Source organism: Haliaeetus albicilla, chromosome 7 (assembly GCF_947461875.1).
Source record: "Haliaeetus albicilla chromosome 7, bHalAlb1.1, whole genome shotgun sequence".
In the NCBI taxonomy this organism is placed as follows: Eukaryota; Metazoa; Chordata; class Aves; order Accipitriformes; family Accipitridae; genus Haliaeetus; species Haliaeetus albicilla.
The window spans coordinates 13,766,567-13,778,590 of NC_091489.1; the positions used below are offsets into that span (position 1 = coordinate 13,766,567).

Sequence of the window (12,024 nt, forward strand, 5' to 3'; positions counted from 1 at the left end):
GCCGCTGGCGGCGCCAGCGTAACCGGCAGGCCGGGGAGAGCCGCCCCGCCCCCTTTCTTCGGTGCACGGCGCGTGCCGGCTCGTTTCACGAGGGCGGCCAAAGCCGGGGGGGCGGGGGGGGGGAAGTACGGCCGTGCCGTTTCGCTAGTTCATTCGTTAACGGAGCTCCTAAGCTCACAAACCCGCTCACGAAGCCGCCAGCGCGAGATCCGCGGCCCCTGCGACCAAACCCGCGAACCGGGAGCGGCCGCTGAGCCCGCGCGACTGGCGCCGCAGGCTGCAGCTGTGGGGAGGGGCGGGCTCGGGCCCCGGCGGCCGGGCGGGAGGGCGCTACCGGCACCGGGGCTTGGGCCACCCGTGTGCTCGGCCACCCCGGGCCAGCGCCGTGCGAGTGGCCGCGCGGCGCCGCGGCGGTAAGCGCGCTCGCGTGTTACCGGGTGCCGACGGCGGTGCTGCGACCGGGGAGGGGGAAGGCCGGCTCCCCCGCGCGGGCTGCCGGAGCAGCGGCCGCGACCGGCCTCCACCGCCGCCTCCAGGCACCGGCGGGGCGGGAGGCGACCGGCCCCTGACGGGCAGACCAACCGCCCCCGCGCGCGCGGGGCTCTCCCCCACGCGCGCCCCCGGGGGCGATGGGCGCGCATGCGCGGGGGCCAGCGCGGGCCGGCGGAGCGGTGGCGGCGGCGGCGGCGGCCGGAGAATGTCGGGCGCGCGGGGCGGTGGGCGCGTGGCCCCTCCCCTCGGCGGGCGCGCGGCAGCGGCCGGGGGGGGGGGAGGAGGAGGAGGCGAGGAGGCGGCGCCTGTGTCGGCGCTGGAGGTTGTGTCCTTCCTGGGGAAGCTGCTGTGCGCAGTCGCGGCGCTGAAGGCGGCTCTGTACCTGCTCCGCAGAGTGTGTCTAGCGATGGCCTGGAAGTCGGGAGGCGCCAGCCACTCCGAGCTCATCCACAACCTCCGCAGTGAGTCCGGGGCGGGGCCCCTCTCGCCTCAGCCGCGGGGCGACCGTTACCGGCCGCTCGGCCGTCACGCACTTCGCATTCCCGCGGCGCCCGCCCAGCCGCCAACTGTCAAGGAGCAGCGCCGGCGCGGGGGGAGGAGGCGAAGGCGGCGCCCGGCCGGGCCGGGGCGGAGGGGGGTGGGTGTGGGTGTGTGTGTGTGTGTGTGTCCGGGTGTCCGTCCGGGTTCCTCCCGGGAGGGCGCGGCGAGCGGGGCCGCCGCTGTCCCGCAGCCGGGCGGAGGGCGGCGGCCGGCGGCTGCAGGGCGGGCCCGGGCTGTTGTTGCGGGAGGCGATGCGGCGGGAGGGGCGGCGCCGATGGCGGTCCCGAAGGGGAAGCGCTGTGCGGCGGCCGTGGCTGTTGTCAGCCCGCCTCCTTTCCCCCCCGGCCCCGGCCCCGGCCCCGGCCCCGTTCCCGCCGCCTCGTCCCCGTCTGCCCGTAACGCTCTTGGGCGAGCTGAGGCGGGGCGGCGGCGGCGGCAGCCCCGGAGGGCCCGTGATCCTCCGCACGCACCGGGCTCGGCGTCCCTCTGGCTTCGCCTCGGCCGCCTCTGCCGGGTCGGCACGCCCGGCGGTGTCGGCGGGCGCGCAGCGACCGTCCTTGGGTCTTGGAGGCCCCGGCTAAACGCAGCCCGGGTTTGGGAAACGCGCCGAAGAGGCCAAGGTTGTTTTTCTTGGGGCAGCGGCCCGCTCGCGAGGTCCGAAATGCTCATTTCTGGCCCCAGCCCCGAGTCGCTCCGTTCGAAGCGGTGGGCTAGGTCCGCCGGGAGAGGAGCGGAGATGTCGAGGTTACAGGCTCATGCTGTGCCCGAGCTTTCCTGTGACCACCCGGGACTTGGCGTTCCTTGTCCTTACCGAAGGTTTGTGCTGACCCCCTGCTGAACGTGGCAGGTGTCGGTGCTCTTCACTGAGGTTCTTCAGTACATCCTGACGTCTGCAGGGTCATCTACATGCGATCCAGGCTGAGAGGACAGGGTGATAACACCTTCTGTTTTTCAGTGCTTCCGTTTTTCATACTGGCCTCAGATTAATCTGTTAGATACACTTGTAGTGTCCCTTTTCTTTACTCCTGGTCTTTCCCTTCGTCTCCTCAAGTCTGTGTCCTGACATAAAAGTATGTAGATTTGGAGCCTGTATTATGGCAGTTGTTTCCTGTTTTAATGATGCTGCAAGACCACAGACAACTTTGCCTGTTTGGCCTCCTCGTTATTTTGGAGGCACTGGAGAATCATCCTTCTCCAGTCTGCTTATGTTAGATCCTCTGATCCTGCGGTCTTTTCCAGTGTTTTCTTTTTCCACTCTTTTGAGAACTCTTCCATCCAGTAGAGCAATATATGCTGAAGTGACTTTCAGTTTCAATGTAAAAACTGCCTGTTTAATAAATAGGTAACAAATTCTCTAGTTACAAGAGTCGCAGTGCCTTTTTTTTGTTGTTTTGTTTTGCAGCTGTAAGGGCTAGAAATACTGTTTTAGTGAAATTCTGTTCCCTTACACAGCAGGGGAAAACTTTCTGACGTAAAAATGAATGTCAAGCTCCAAAATGTATCCAAAAAGTGATCATTGCCAGAATTGTCTATGGCTCTGAGAACCTGAAGGCGAAACTGATTTCTTTGTTGGAGAAAACAATGACAGTGTTTTTCAACACATGGAAACTGTTTAGGGCTTTGCAAATAATGAAAAAGCTAAAAAACATTATAGTCAGTACACAACAATAGTAGTATAGGAAGAGGGAAGTAAACTAGAAGTGTTTAATATTGTAATCTTAAAATACGCAGTGATGGCAATTACCTGGAAAATTAGTCTGTGATTTCCCCCTCTCTTTTTTGCATATGTATGCCAAAATATTTTGAGGGGTGTTAAACAGTGGATTGGAAACAAAATGTTGCGGAGGCATAGAGGCTTTTGGTCTTGCAGCAAGATTGTGTTGTTGACCTCAGGAGGACTCCAGAGATGGTGTAGGGCTTTATCACTGCAGAGCAGTTGCAGAATTAAGACCATAACTTTTACTTAAAAGTTCTCCAGGTAAGATGATACCTTGTTGGCTAAAGTTGGGAACAAGTTTAGAAGTAAGTACCTTTTTATAGGATATATAATTATCTTAGATATGTTTTTAACGAACTTAAAAATCATTGGTTACAGAAAGACTAAAATGTTCTAGAGAATTCCTTTTGAGTAGTAGATCCCTCAATGTATTTAACTTTTTTTTCCTGTAAAACCAGCTAAGTAGTATAGCATTTCTAGCATCTTCATGCTAGAAGTGAGAATACAAGGCAGGTGAGGTTAATTTGATGTTGTCTGAGTGTTTATCTTGTGTGTAATTTGCATAACTCAAAGGAAATAATGCAGGTTGTAATGACACAGTATGTTTTCTTCTGTAGCAAAATGTGGTTGAGAGGTTCTGGCTCCTGCCCTTATGCCACAAGTCTTCTATTCACTGTGCTTGTAGAACTGCTTGTGAGGGAGGCTGTGTTGTAAGACTGGATCACTTTCTCATTACCCTCCTTGCAAAACATCGAGGTTTAAACTCCTCAATATCTGTAAGCTGTTGTACTATCATGGTTAGAGAAGCAGTGAACTTTGTTATGGGTATAAGTGGGCTGGAGAGAATGGGAACTTCTTAAACTGGTTTTGCTTCCAGATAAAAACATCAATGGAAAACTCCTGTAGGCTATATATTCTTTTTGTTTAAAACAGGTGTAAAGATTTTTCTTCATTATAAGTTGTTACTGAAAGTTACTAATGCTTCTATTTTGTGGCAATAAAGTGCTCTAATTTCATGAAACTATATTAACATATGCTTGTTGCTCATTTCACTGTTGCCTTACAGAAAAGTTTATTTTATAGTTAATGGTAACGATCATTGTGTTAGACCAGTGTTAAGTGCTTTTGTGTATTTGGATGCAGATTTAGGCAAGTACTCTTTACAAGCTTTATCTTTGCTTTCATGTTTTAAAAGGGACAAACTAATGAAGAGGGCCCAGGAACTCTGCATATTTTTTCAGTGCATACTTAGAGACAAGTGACTAAAGAATGGTACATGACTTTCTGTTTTGTGCGTTTGATTTTTAGCTTCTTGTTTCATTGTAAGCATGTTCTTGCACTGTTAATTTGAGGCATCATAGTTGCAGAATTTGTGGCATACACAAAAAACTTGCTTAAAATGCATTCTTTTCTTCACAACAAAAATGCTGTCCTTGAATGTGCAGTTTCCATGAGGTGTTCAGCTGCTTTGTTTTCCAGTGATTCTCGAAACTACTTCTCATTTAAAAAAATGCTTTTTTTTCTGTTTGATTCTGCCAGCATTAGAGCTATTAAAAAAAAAAAAAATCACCTTTACAGAGTAATTATTTCAATCTTTGCTTCTTCCTCACTGAAAAGAGTTGAACACGTGCCTTCAAACTTGAGCAAACTTTCCCCCTAAAAATATTTAAATGAAGAACTTTTAGCAGATGACAATTCTAGGAAACTATCTAAATGCAGGTTACTGTAGGGTTAGAAATCATGCTAAATGTAGAAATAATTGACTATGTTTAAATACATAATTCTGACTGAACTTTCTTTTTGTTACAAACCTGCTGTATAGGGATGCTGAGAAAGCAGGAAAAGACTGATTAATTGGTGACTTATTTACTGTTATCTTGCTTGGTTGAAGATCGTGCTTTCTAAATGTTATCTTTTTTTCCCCTCTCTTATCTTCAGTTATCCACTGTTCTCTCATCTTGCTGTTGGGTCATTTTGATCTCCTTCTGTTTTTCATACTTGGGTTCTTGACAAGTCCTGTTACTTTACAGGCCAACATCTTAGAAAACAGCTTTTCTTCCCCACCTGCAGAACTGAAATATTGGTCCCTGTCCAATTCACAATCCATCAGAGTTAATTAAGTTTCCTTATCACACTTCTCTTTCTCTCCTCCAATCAATATGGTATGCTGCCATATGATAATCTTTCTTTGCTTATTTCTCTGATGGTGTTGTGCCAATGGTGTTATAACCATGTATACATGCTTTTGAATCCACATTTCCAGGTGAACTTGAAGGTGAATTAACTTGACTGTGGCTAAAGTGCTGCATAATGTTGTTAACCATCTGTGGGCTTGTTTCCTGCTACACTCTTTTTTTCTTCCTCATCTAGTAAACTTGTATCACAAAAGTTAGCAACTGCAACTTATGAGATGGCACAATTCCATAGAATTTCATTCCTTATTTGAGACCAGATTCCTAATTTTTCAGTGTGAATGTTGTTTCAAATCAGTATATATTCAAATATCGTCAGGCTTTGCAAATTCTGTTCTCAGACATGCTAAAGATACTTCTCTGAGCATTTTATTATTTAGATGTTAAATAATTAAAAATGATGTCTTGGCAAGTTTCTTCATGTTGAAGGCTTATCTACAATGATTCTGCACTTTTGTTGCAGGCTTCTGATTGCTGAGGACAAATCTCTTTGGGAACTGCCATCAATGTGAAGGCATTGAATATGGCATTGTGAAGCCTAAGCCAGGTTCAGCAAGAACTAAATGTTGGTTTTGTTTTGTTTTACCCCCTGCCATGTCATTTCCCTTGGTTTATCCAAATCTCTTCTACATCTGTCTAACTTTGCTCAAGGAAGAGTATTGTAACTTGGATGAACATGAAGAAGGGAAATAGCAATGGAAAAATCAGACCAATAAAAACCACTTAACCCAAATTTAATACCGCCACTGTACAAGCAGTTATGCTGCCTGTTGTGTGCATTCAGTGAACGCAGTTTCCTTCACCTTATATGTTGTATTGAGGCCTCAGTGACTAAGCATTGTAATTTATGTCTGGGTAGTGAAACAGTTGAAAATTGAACTATTTTTTTAAATTAAAAATTAACTCATCCACTGATATGTTTACAAATATCTAAAATCTCTTAAATTTAGTTAATGTCTCAGGTGGCATAGAGTTGAAATCTGTGATGCTATTTTTTGGAACTTTGAGATTAATTTTTTTTTTTTTAGTTAGCAAGTAAGTCAAATAATTGCCTGAAAGAGTTGCCATGAGACTTTTTTTTATTAGTGATTTAAATATTTGTTAGTGATTTGCCCTTGTGAGTGAAATGTTTTGAAGGAATTTCTACACCCTTGACCTTCTAAGAGGCAGGCTTTCAAGTAAATCAAGATAACATCCCAGAAAATGAGAAATGTTAACAGAAAGGAAAAATAACTTTAAAAACATTCATCACATTTTATCTGTGTGTAAATTAGGATTGTGTTCTTAACTAGTTCTTGGTTGTTTACATAATTTTTTTTTCCCTTAGTGTTAGACAAGGTGGCAATATAATGTCAAAAACATACCCATTCTTTCCCACAACAACCTCAAAATTCAGTGCAACGAAGTGCAAGTCCTCAGTCATCCAAGAAAAAACAGAGAGCATGTTTTTGGCTGTTATGTACATCACAATGCTTTATAATTAGTCGTTTTAATTTAAAAATGTTTAGCTCTTTTGCTTGATTGAATATATATTTTTCTTTGTCTCTGGGTTTAATGCCATAATATGATTTTTTTTCTGGTAGTCTGAAGCTCCCTAATAATCCATAGTAAAATGGAAATAATTTTGCAAATCTGTTGCTTACAGGTGATTACTGTTGCTCATGGGCATGTTAAAAAGAGGGAATCTCTTTTGTGTTAGTTTCAATGTTAACTCCAGGCTTTTGTTTTAATGCTACTGTTTCTTTTATTCTGATGTAGTATCAAGAGCTCACTAAGACCTATTAATAAGCTTGGAAAGAAGTGTATAATGTTTGTGTTCTTTTGAATGATTGCTTCTGTGAATCTAATACCTCAAAATCATGTTTGTTAGTGTTATGATAACACTTTTTAAAGTAAAAATTTTTCTTAAGACTGCTACAAGATGACATTCATTTTATTAAAGTTTTTAATTTTGATTTAAATTGCCAAATTTTGGCAAAACCAGAGTAAGCTCTTTCAGACCTTGAGATCAGTAAAATTTTGGAATGACATCTCTCCTGGACTGGTTGACTTGTGAATTACGTTTTAAGACTTCAGAACCTGAATACTGCAACATTGGACTTGAGCACAAAATAGTTTCAAATGCCTGCACTGTTGAAATCTAAAAGAGATGGCCAGACATATATAACTTCAGAAATTCTTCCTTATTTCTGCTAGTATGACAGCTTTGTGTCATTTTATCCTGAGAGTTGGTGTCATGTTTCACTGATTTTTGGTCTTCCTCAGCTTTTGCATAGTACTAGTGCCTGTTTTAATGAAACCACCTTTGTAATAACAGACTGTTCGTGTGGCCTGGCTGCTGGTCTTGACAGCATTGGCTTTTCTGAAAACAGATCAGCAAAGTGGTTATGTGGAATCTGCTCAGTAAGGTGTAAGATGTGTGGCATCTGCCTTTCTTTAAAGATCTACTGCAGCTACTGAAGTAGTCTTGTCTCAAGCCTTACTGTGAGGAGAGTTCCATATCTATCTCTTCTATCCAGCTAAGTTTATCTTAACCTCTGCAACAGTTCTTAGTTATTATTATTATTATCTTAGTTATTATTATTATTAGTTAGATGGTTGTTGCCGCTTTATATTGAACTCTTCATTTTTTATGTTCCATGTGATTTCTACGGTGAAGTTCAGCCCTCTCAAGTGTAGAGGGATCAAGGTGTGCTCAGAGGTGAAGTCTCCCTTGTCTGCACACAGGTGTAAAAACTTAATTGGAAAGTGCAGTTCTGTGCTCTTGCAGCCTGAACCCAACCTTAGAGTCGCTTTCTCCTTTCATATACTCCCAAAAGTTTCTTCACTCAGCTGCTGATATAGATTTGGGTGAAAACAACATAACCATTTTGATAAATGTGAGTACATTATGGACAGCTTTTGTGATAAAGATATGCGCTGTAGGACTATGAACAAAGAGCTAGCATGCCTTTCTCCACCCCCGGAGAAGAAAATGGTTAATATCAACTTTGCAACATTGACCTATAGTATGAGGGACCAATACAGCTGTGGTTAAATATGTCTAAATTAGCTATCTGCAGACTTTCAGATCCATGAAAATGAATAGAGAGCTCTTATCTGTTTTGCCAAAATAGACAGATTGTTTTTGAAGGTGATCGTTATTAAATAGGGAAGGAGTACTCCCATAAAGTAGAAGTGAAATTTTGGAGGGTAAGTTTGTTTTTAACTGAATCTTGAGGCTGTATACTCATCTAGTTTGTTGTGTTGAACCTAGCTTTAGGTTCCCGTGTGGTTTTATCTCTACATGTGTTGAGTAGCATTTAGATGCTAATTTAATATAAATTTTTAATTTTTTAAATTTTATTTTTAATTTCTGCCTCTTTGGGATTTTAATGGGATTTGATCTTTGTGTTTAATTTCTGGACTCTAAGATTAGTTCTGATGGACCCTTACTTTCCTCAGTCTTTCTGTCATTGTATCTCTGAATGACGGACTCTCGACTGATTCCTTCCAGTTAGCGTATGCAATGTTCTGTTTGAATAATGTATTATTGTGAATCCAAATCATAGTGATAACAGACATGCAGGTGAATGTTCGAGGCAGATACTCTTAAATTATCAGCAAAGCACAAGAGGTTTGTATGTATGAGCAGTTTAAAAACCACTTGTTTGCAAACACCTACTTTCAGTTTCTTTAGCACAAAGAGCTTTGTATGTTTTGGGGTCAGCGTCCTTTATTGGATCTTGGGATGCTGATCCATCATTTCTTGTTGAGAGTGCTTTCTTTGTGTTTATGGCTTACAGTGAAATCTTCCTATGCTTGTTACTTCAATAGAATTGTATTGACTGAATTGCTTTCTTCCCCATCATTTTCCTTCCTCTCCCCACACAAAAAGACCCCAACCTTAAAAACATCAGTTGATCAGCTGCTTAAAACCAAGTAACTTAACATTGCTTGAAAATCAAGATTGTGGTTCTGTTCCAGCCCACTTCCATCTTGAAAGTTGCTAGCTGGTTTGCATGGGTCAGATGGAGACATCTGGAAACTGTTGTCACTTCAGTAATTTTAATCTACTTGATTTCATGTTTTGTAATATAGAGCTGTATGTGCTTTGCATCATGCTTGAAGACCTTTGTATGATTTAAAAATATCACTGTTTTGCTGGAAAGTTATCTTCATAAGTGCTCTGCAGTACTTCAGGTTATGGAGAAAGTAATCTGGGGAGAAACTAGACTATGCAGATGCTGAAATAGTCCCACAGTAAATGGTTTTGGGATCTGCATGAGCATTTTGTTTATGTAAAGCCAGCAACAAGAGGTGTCTGAGTAGCTGTTTACAGTTTGTATAGTAAGCTTGTGTGCTGGATTTTGTCATGTGGCAATGAGACATCCTTCTTCTGATCTGGAAGCTAGTGTTGGCGTAAAAGTTGACTGCTAGTATTTTATGGTTTGGTTGGAAACTTGTTTGATCAATAGTCAGGATACCATCAGCGATGTAGGCTGTTGTTTGAAAGATAAGCAATGCATTTGTTGCTAAATAAAAAGATAGGTTGTTTACTTGTTGCAAGTCCATGGTACCTTTTCAGACTTCAGCTCTTTTTTCCTTGCTCTCTGACAGCCAACTGCCGAGTTTCCCAGGTTACGTTCAGCAGTGGTATATTTCCACCTTCAAATCCAAGCACTGCTCTGTGAGCTCTTTTCCTGTTTTCACGGTGTTATTTGTGGAAAAGAAGCAGACCAGAGTGGGTTTTCAAAACATGCTCCAATTATGTCAAGTTGTCATTGCCGCAGCCTCTGCACAGAGTAACTCTTGAACTCTGCAGGCTGTGTTCCACTCTTAAGTGGTTATGTTTTGGCTTCAGCCCTTTGAAGCTTAGGAGTTGTGCTGATTCAGGTCTAATAAACAGAGTATACTTTTGACTAAGCTGTAAGATAGTGTGTTTGTGCACTAGCCTTTGCTTGTAAACACTTTATAATTTAACATCTGATTTGTTTGCAGTACTGATTATAAGTGTCTTGAAACCCAGCAGTTTCCACAAGGAGGGTCTTCTGTACATATTATCATTGGAAAGGATAATCAACTTATATATGTAGTCGAGAATTGTTTTCCTGCAATATATAGCTTCCTTTTAAGATTTAGAAAATGCTTTGCATTGGCATTTTATTAATAAATAATTTACTGTTGATTATCTTGTTTTATCAGCACTTAGATATGGCATGAAATTAGAATGTCTTCTTTGCAATATGAACTTTTATTATTGGCTTTTTTAGGGGATATACTTGTTTTCTGGACTTAATTCAGATTCTGACAGAGATTTGTTCCAGACAGAATTAAGATCCTGGCAGTTGGTCATCTTGGGACTGATGTTGTAGGAAAGGACTTTCATTGGAGTTCAGTAGCTTGCAGTTGCTGTGTTTCTCTATATTCAACCATGAGACCAAGAAAAATTCTTTTTGTTATCAACACAAAAAAATTACTACAAAGCCAGTATTGACTTTACTGTTTAGGATTTGATTTGCTTTTTTTAATTCCCACCTAAAATTTGTTGTTGTTGTCTCCATTGTATAATAAGCAAATTTGAAAAGATGACTTAATCTGTGGGGGGATAATGTGATACCCTGTAATTCCACATTCATAGCTGAGAGGATGTATTTTTTATGACGAGGGTTCATTATTCAATAATTGAAGTATATGGCTGAGACACGAGATCCACCTTCTCCCACTGGTTCCGCTGGGGAGTCTGAGTATGGGTAACTTGCTTAACTTCTTATTTACTGATGAAAATGATGACACTAATCAAAGACAGTCCAACAGTCAGCAAATCTCATGAGTGTTTGCTGAACGAAAGCATCCTGAATGTTCAGAATTTGTAGAATATTAGTAGCTACTGTTTTTCTTTTTTTTTTTTTCATTTGCCTGTCACACTTGATAAAGTTATACATACTTTGGCTGAAACAAAGTTTTGTGCTTTGTTTTGCACAGACATCCACAGTCAATCTCTGCCATGGAGCTCTTATACTCTGATTAAATAAATTGGGGGAAGAATGGGTAAAATATATAAGTAAAGTAACAGAATGGAGGTGGAGTAAAATTTGTAAATGCTGAGAGATGAATTCACTTACTGATACTCTAAGTAGAAAGATGACAGGAGTAGATGAGAGAGGTGACAGGCAAGGAGTTTTGTGAAAAGGGGAAACGGATTATGGGTAGCGTGAAAAAGGAGGTTTGGAAGAAGCCTGCAATCACAGCAGTACAGAGGAGGTCCCCTGAAAATTAGAGGAGGTTCTCGGCCTTACAGTAGGGCCCTGCAGTTGCTCTTTCAAGCTGGAAGCTTGATCTGCTTATTCTCTGCATGTCTTTTTCCCCAAGGCACAAAAGGAAAGAGCAGATGGCTACCTGTAGCTTCTAGAATGTATGCATCTATCTGCACAATATACAATCTCAAGGAATAAATCATTATTTTAGATATTTCCTGAGTGCTTCTCTGCTGCTGCTTTTTGACCTCCCTCGTACCCCCCAGAACCTTTCTCTCTTTACTCCTGTTGTAATCAGCTTTGATTATTCTCCTGCCTCTTTTTTTTTTTTTTAAAGTACATTTATTTTAGACATACTAATTTCTTGGTGATACCTAATGAGAATCTAACAGTAAAATTTTGATTTGTTGTTTCTATGCTTTGTTCACGGAACTGATATACAACTAATTCCAAGTGGTCAGGGGAAAACGTTTTTGGTTTGGGGTTGGTTTTTGTTTTTTTTTTTTCCTTACTAGGTTATATTGTCAGTGACAGTATGTTAATGGATTGATTGATTGTTTTCTTTTGAGGGACAGTTTTGCTCAGCAAGTAAACTTATGAACTGCTGCCTCAGACTAAAAAACTTGCATTGAAATTATGAGTTTCCTCTAACTGGAACTGTAGTATACAGTTCTAAATGAAGTCAAAGCACAGAATATGTGCAATGTGTGTGATCTGTGAGGGGAGTATATGCTTTTTCTGTGACTTGCCAGATATAGAAATAATTCTAAAAAAGAAATTATTTTTTTAAAAGAATTGTGCTTTTCCTTAATAGTTTTGCAGTATATTCCTATTGCAGTTCTATTTG

At 42.4% G+C, this 12,024-nt stretch overlaps 1 protein-coding gene across 2 annotated transcripts in view; it reads left to right on the forward strand.

The window, feature by feature from the left end:
* Positions 1 to 682: 682 nt before the first annotated feature.
* PCMT1 (protein-L-isoaspartate (D-aspartate) O-methyltransferase) overlaps positions 683 to 12,024 on the forward strand; it is a 35,900-nt gene continuing 24,558 nt past the window's right edge. For both annotated transcript variants that reach the window (XM_069786998.1, XM_069786997.1), the window contains exon 1: positions 683 to 953. In XM_069786998.1, coding sequence (XP_069643099.1) covers positions 698 to 953 — 256 coding nt within the window. In that variant the 5' untranslated portion in view covers positions 683 to 697. The remainder of the gene's footprint in view (positions 954 to 12,024) is intronic.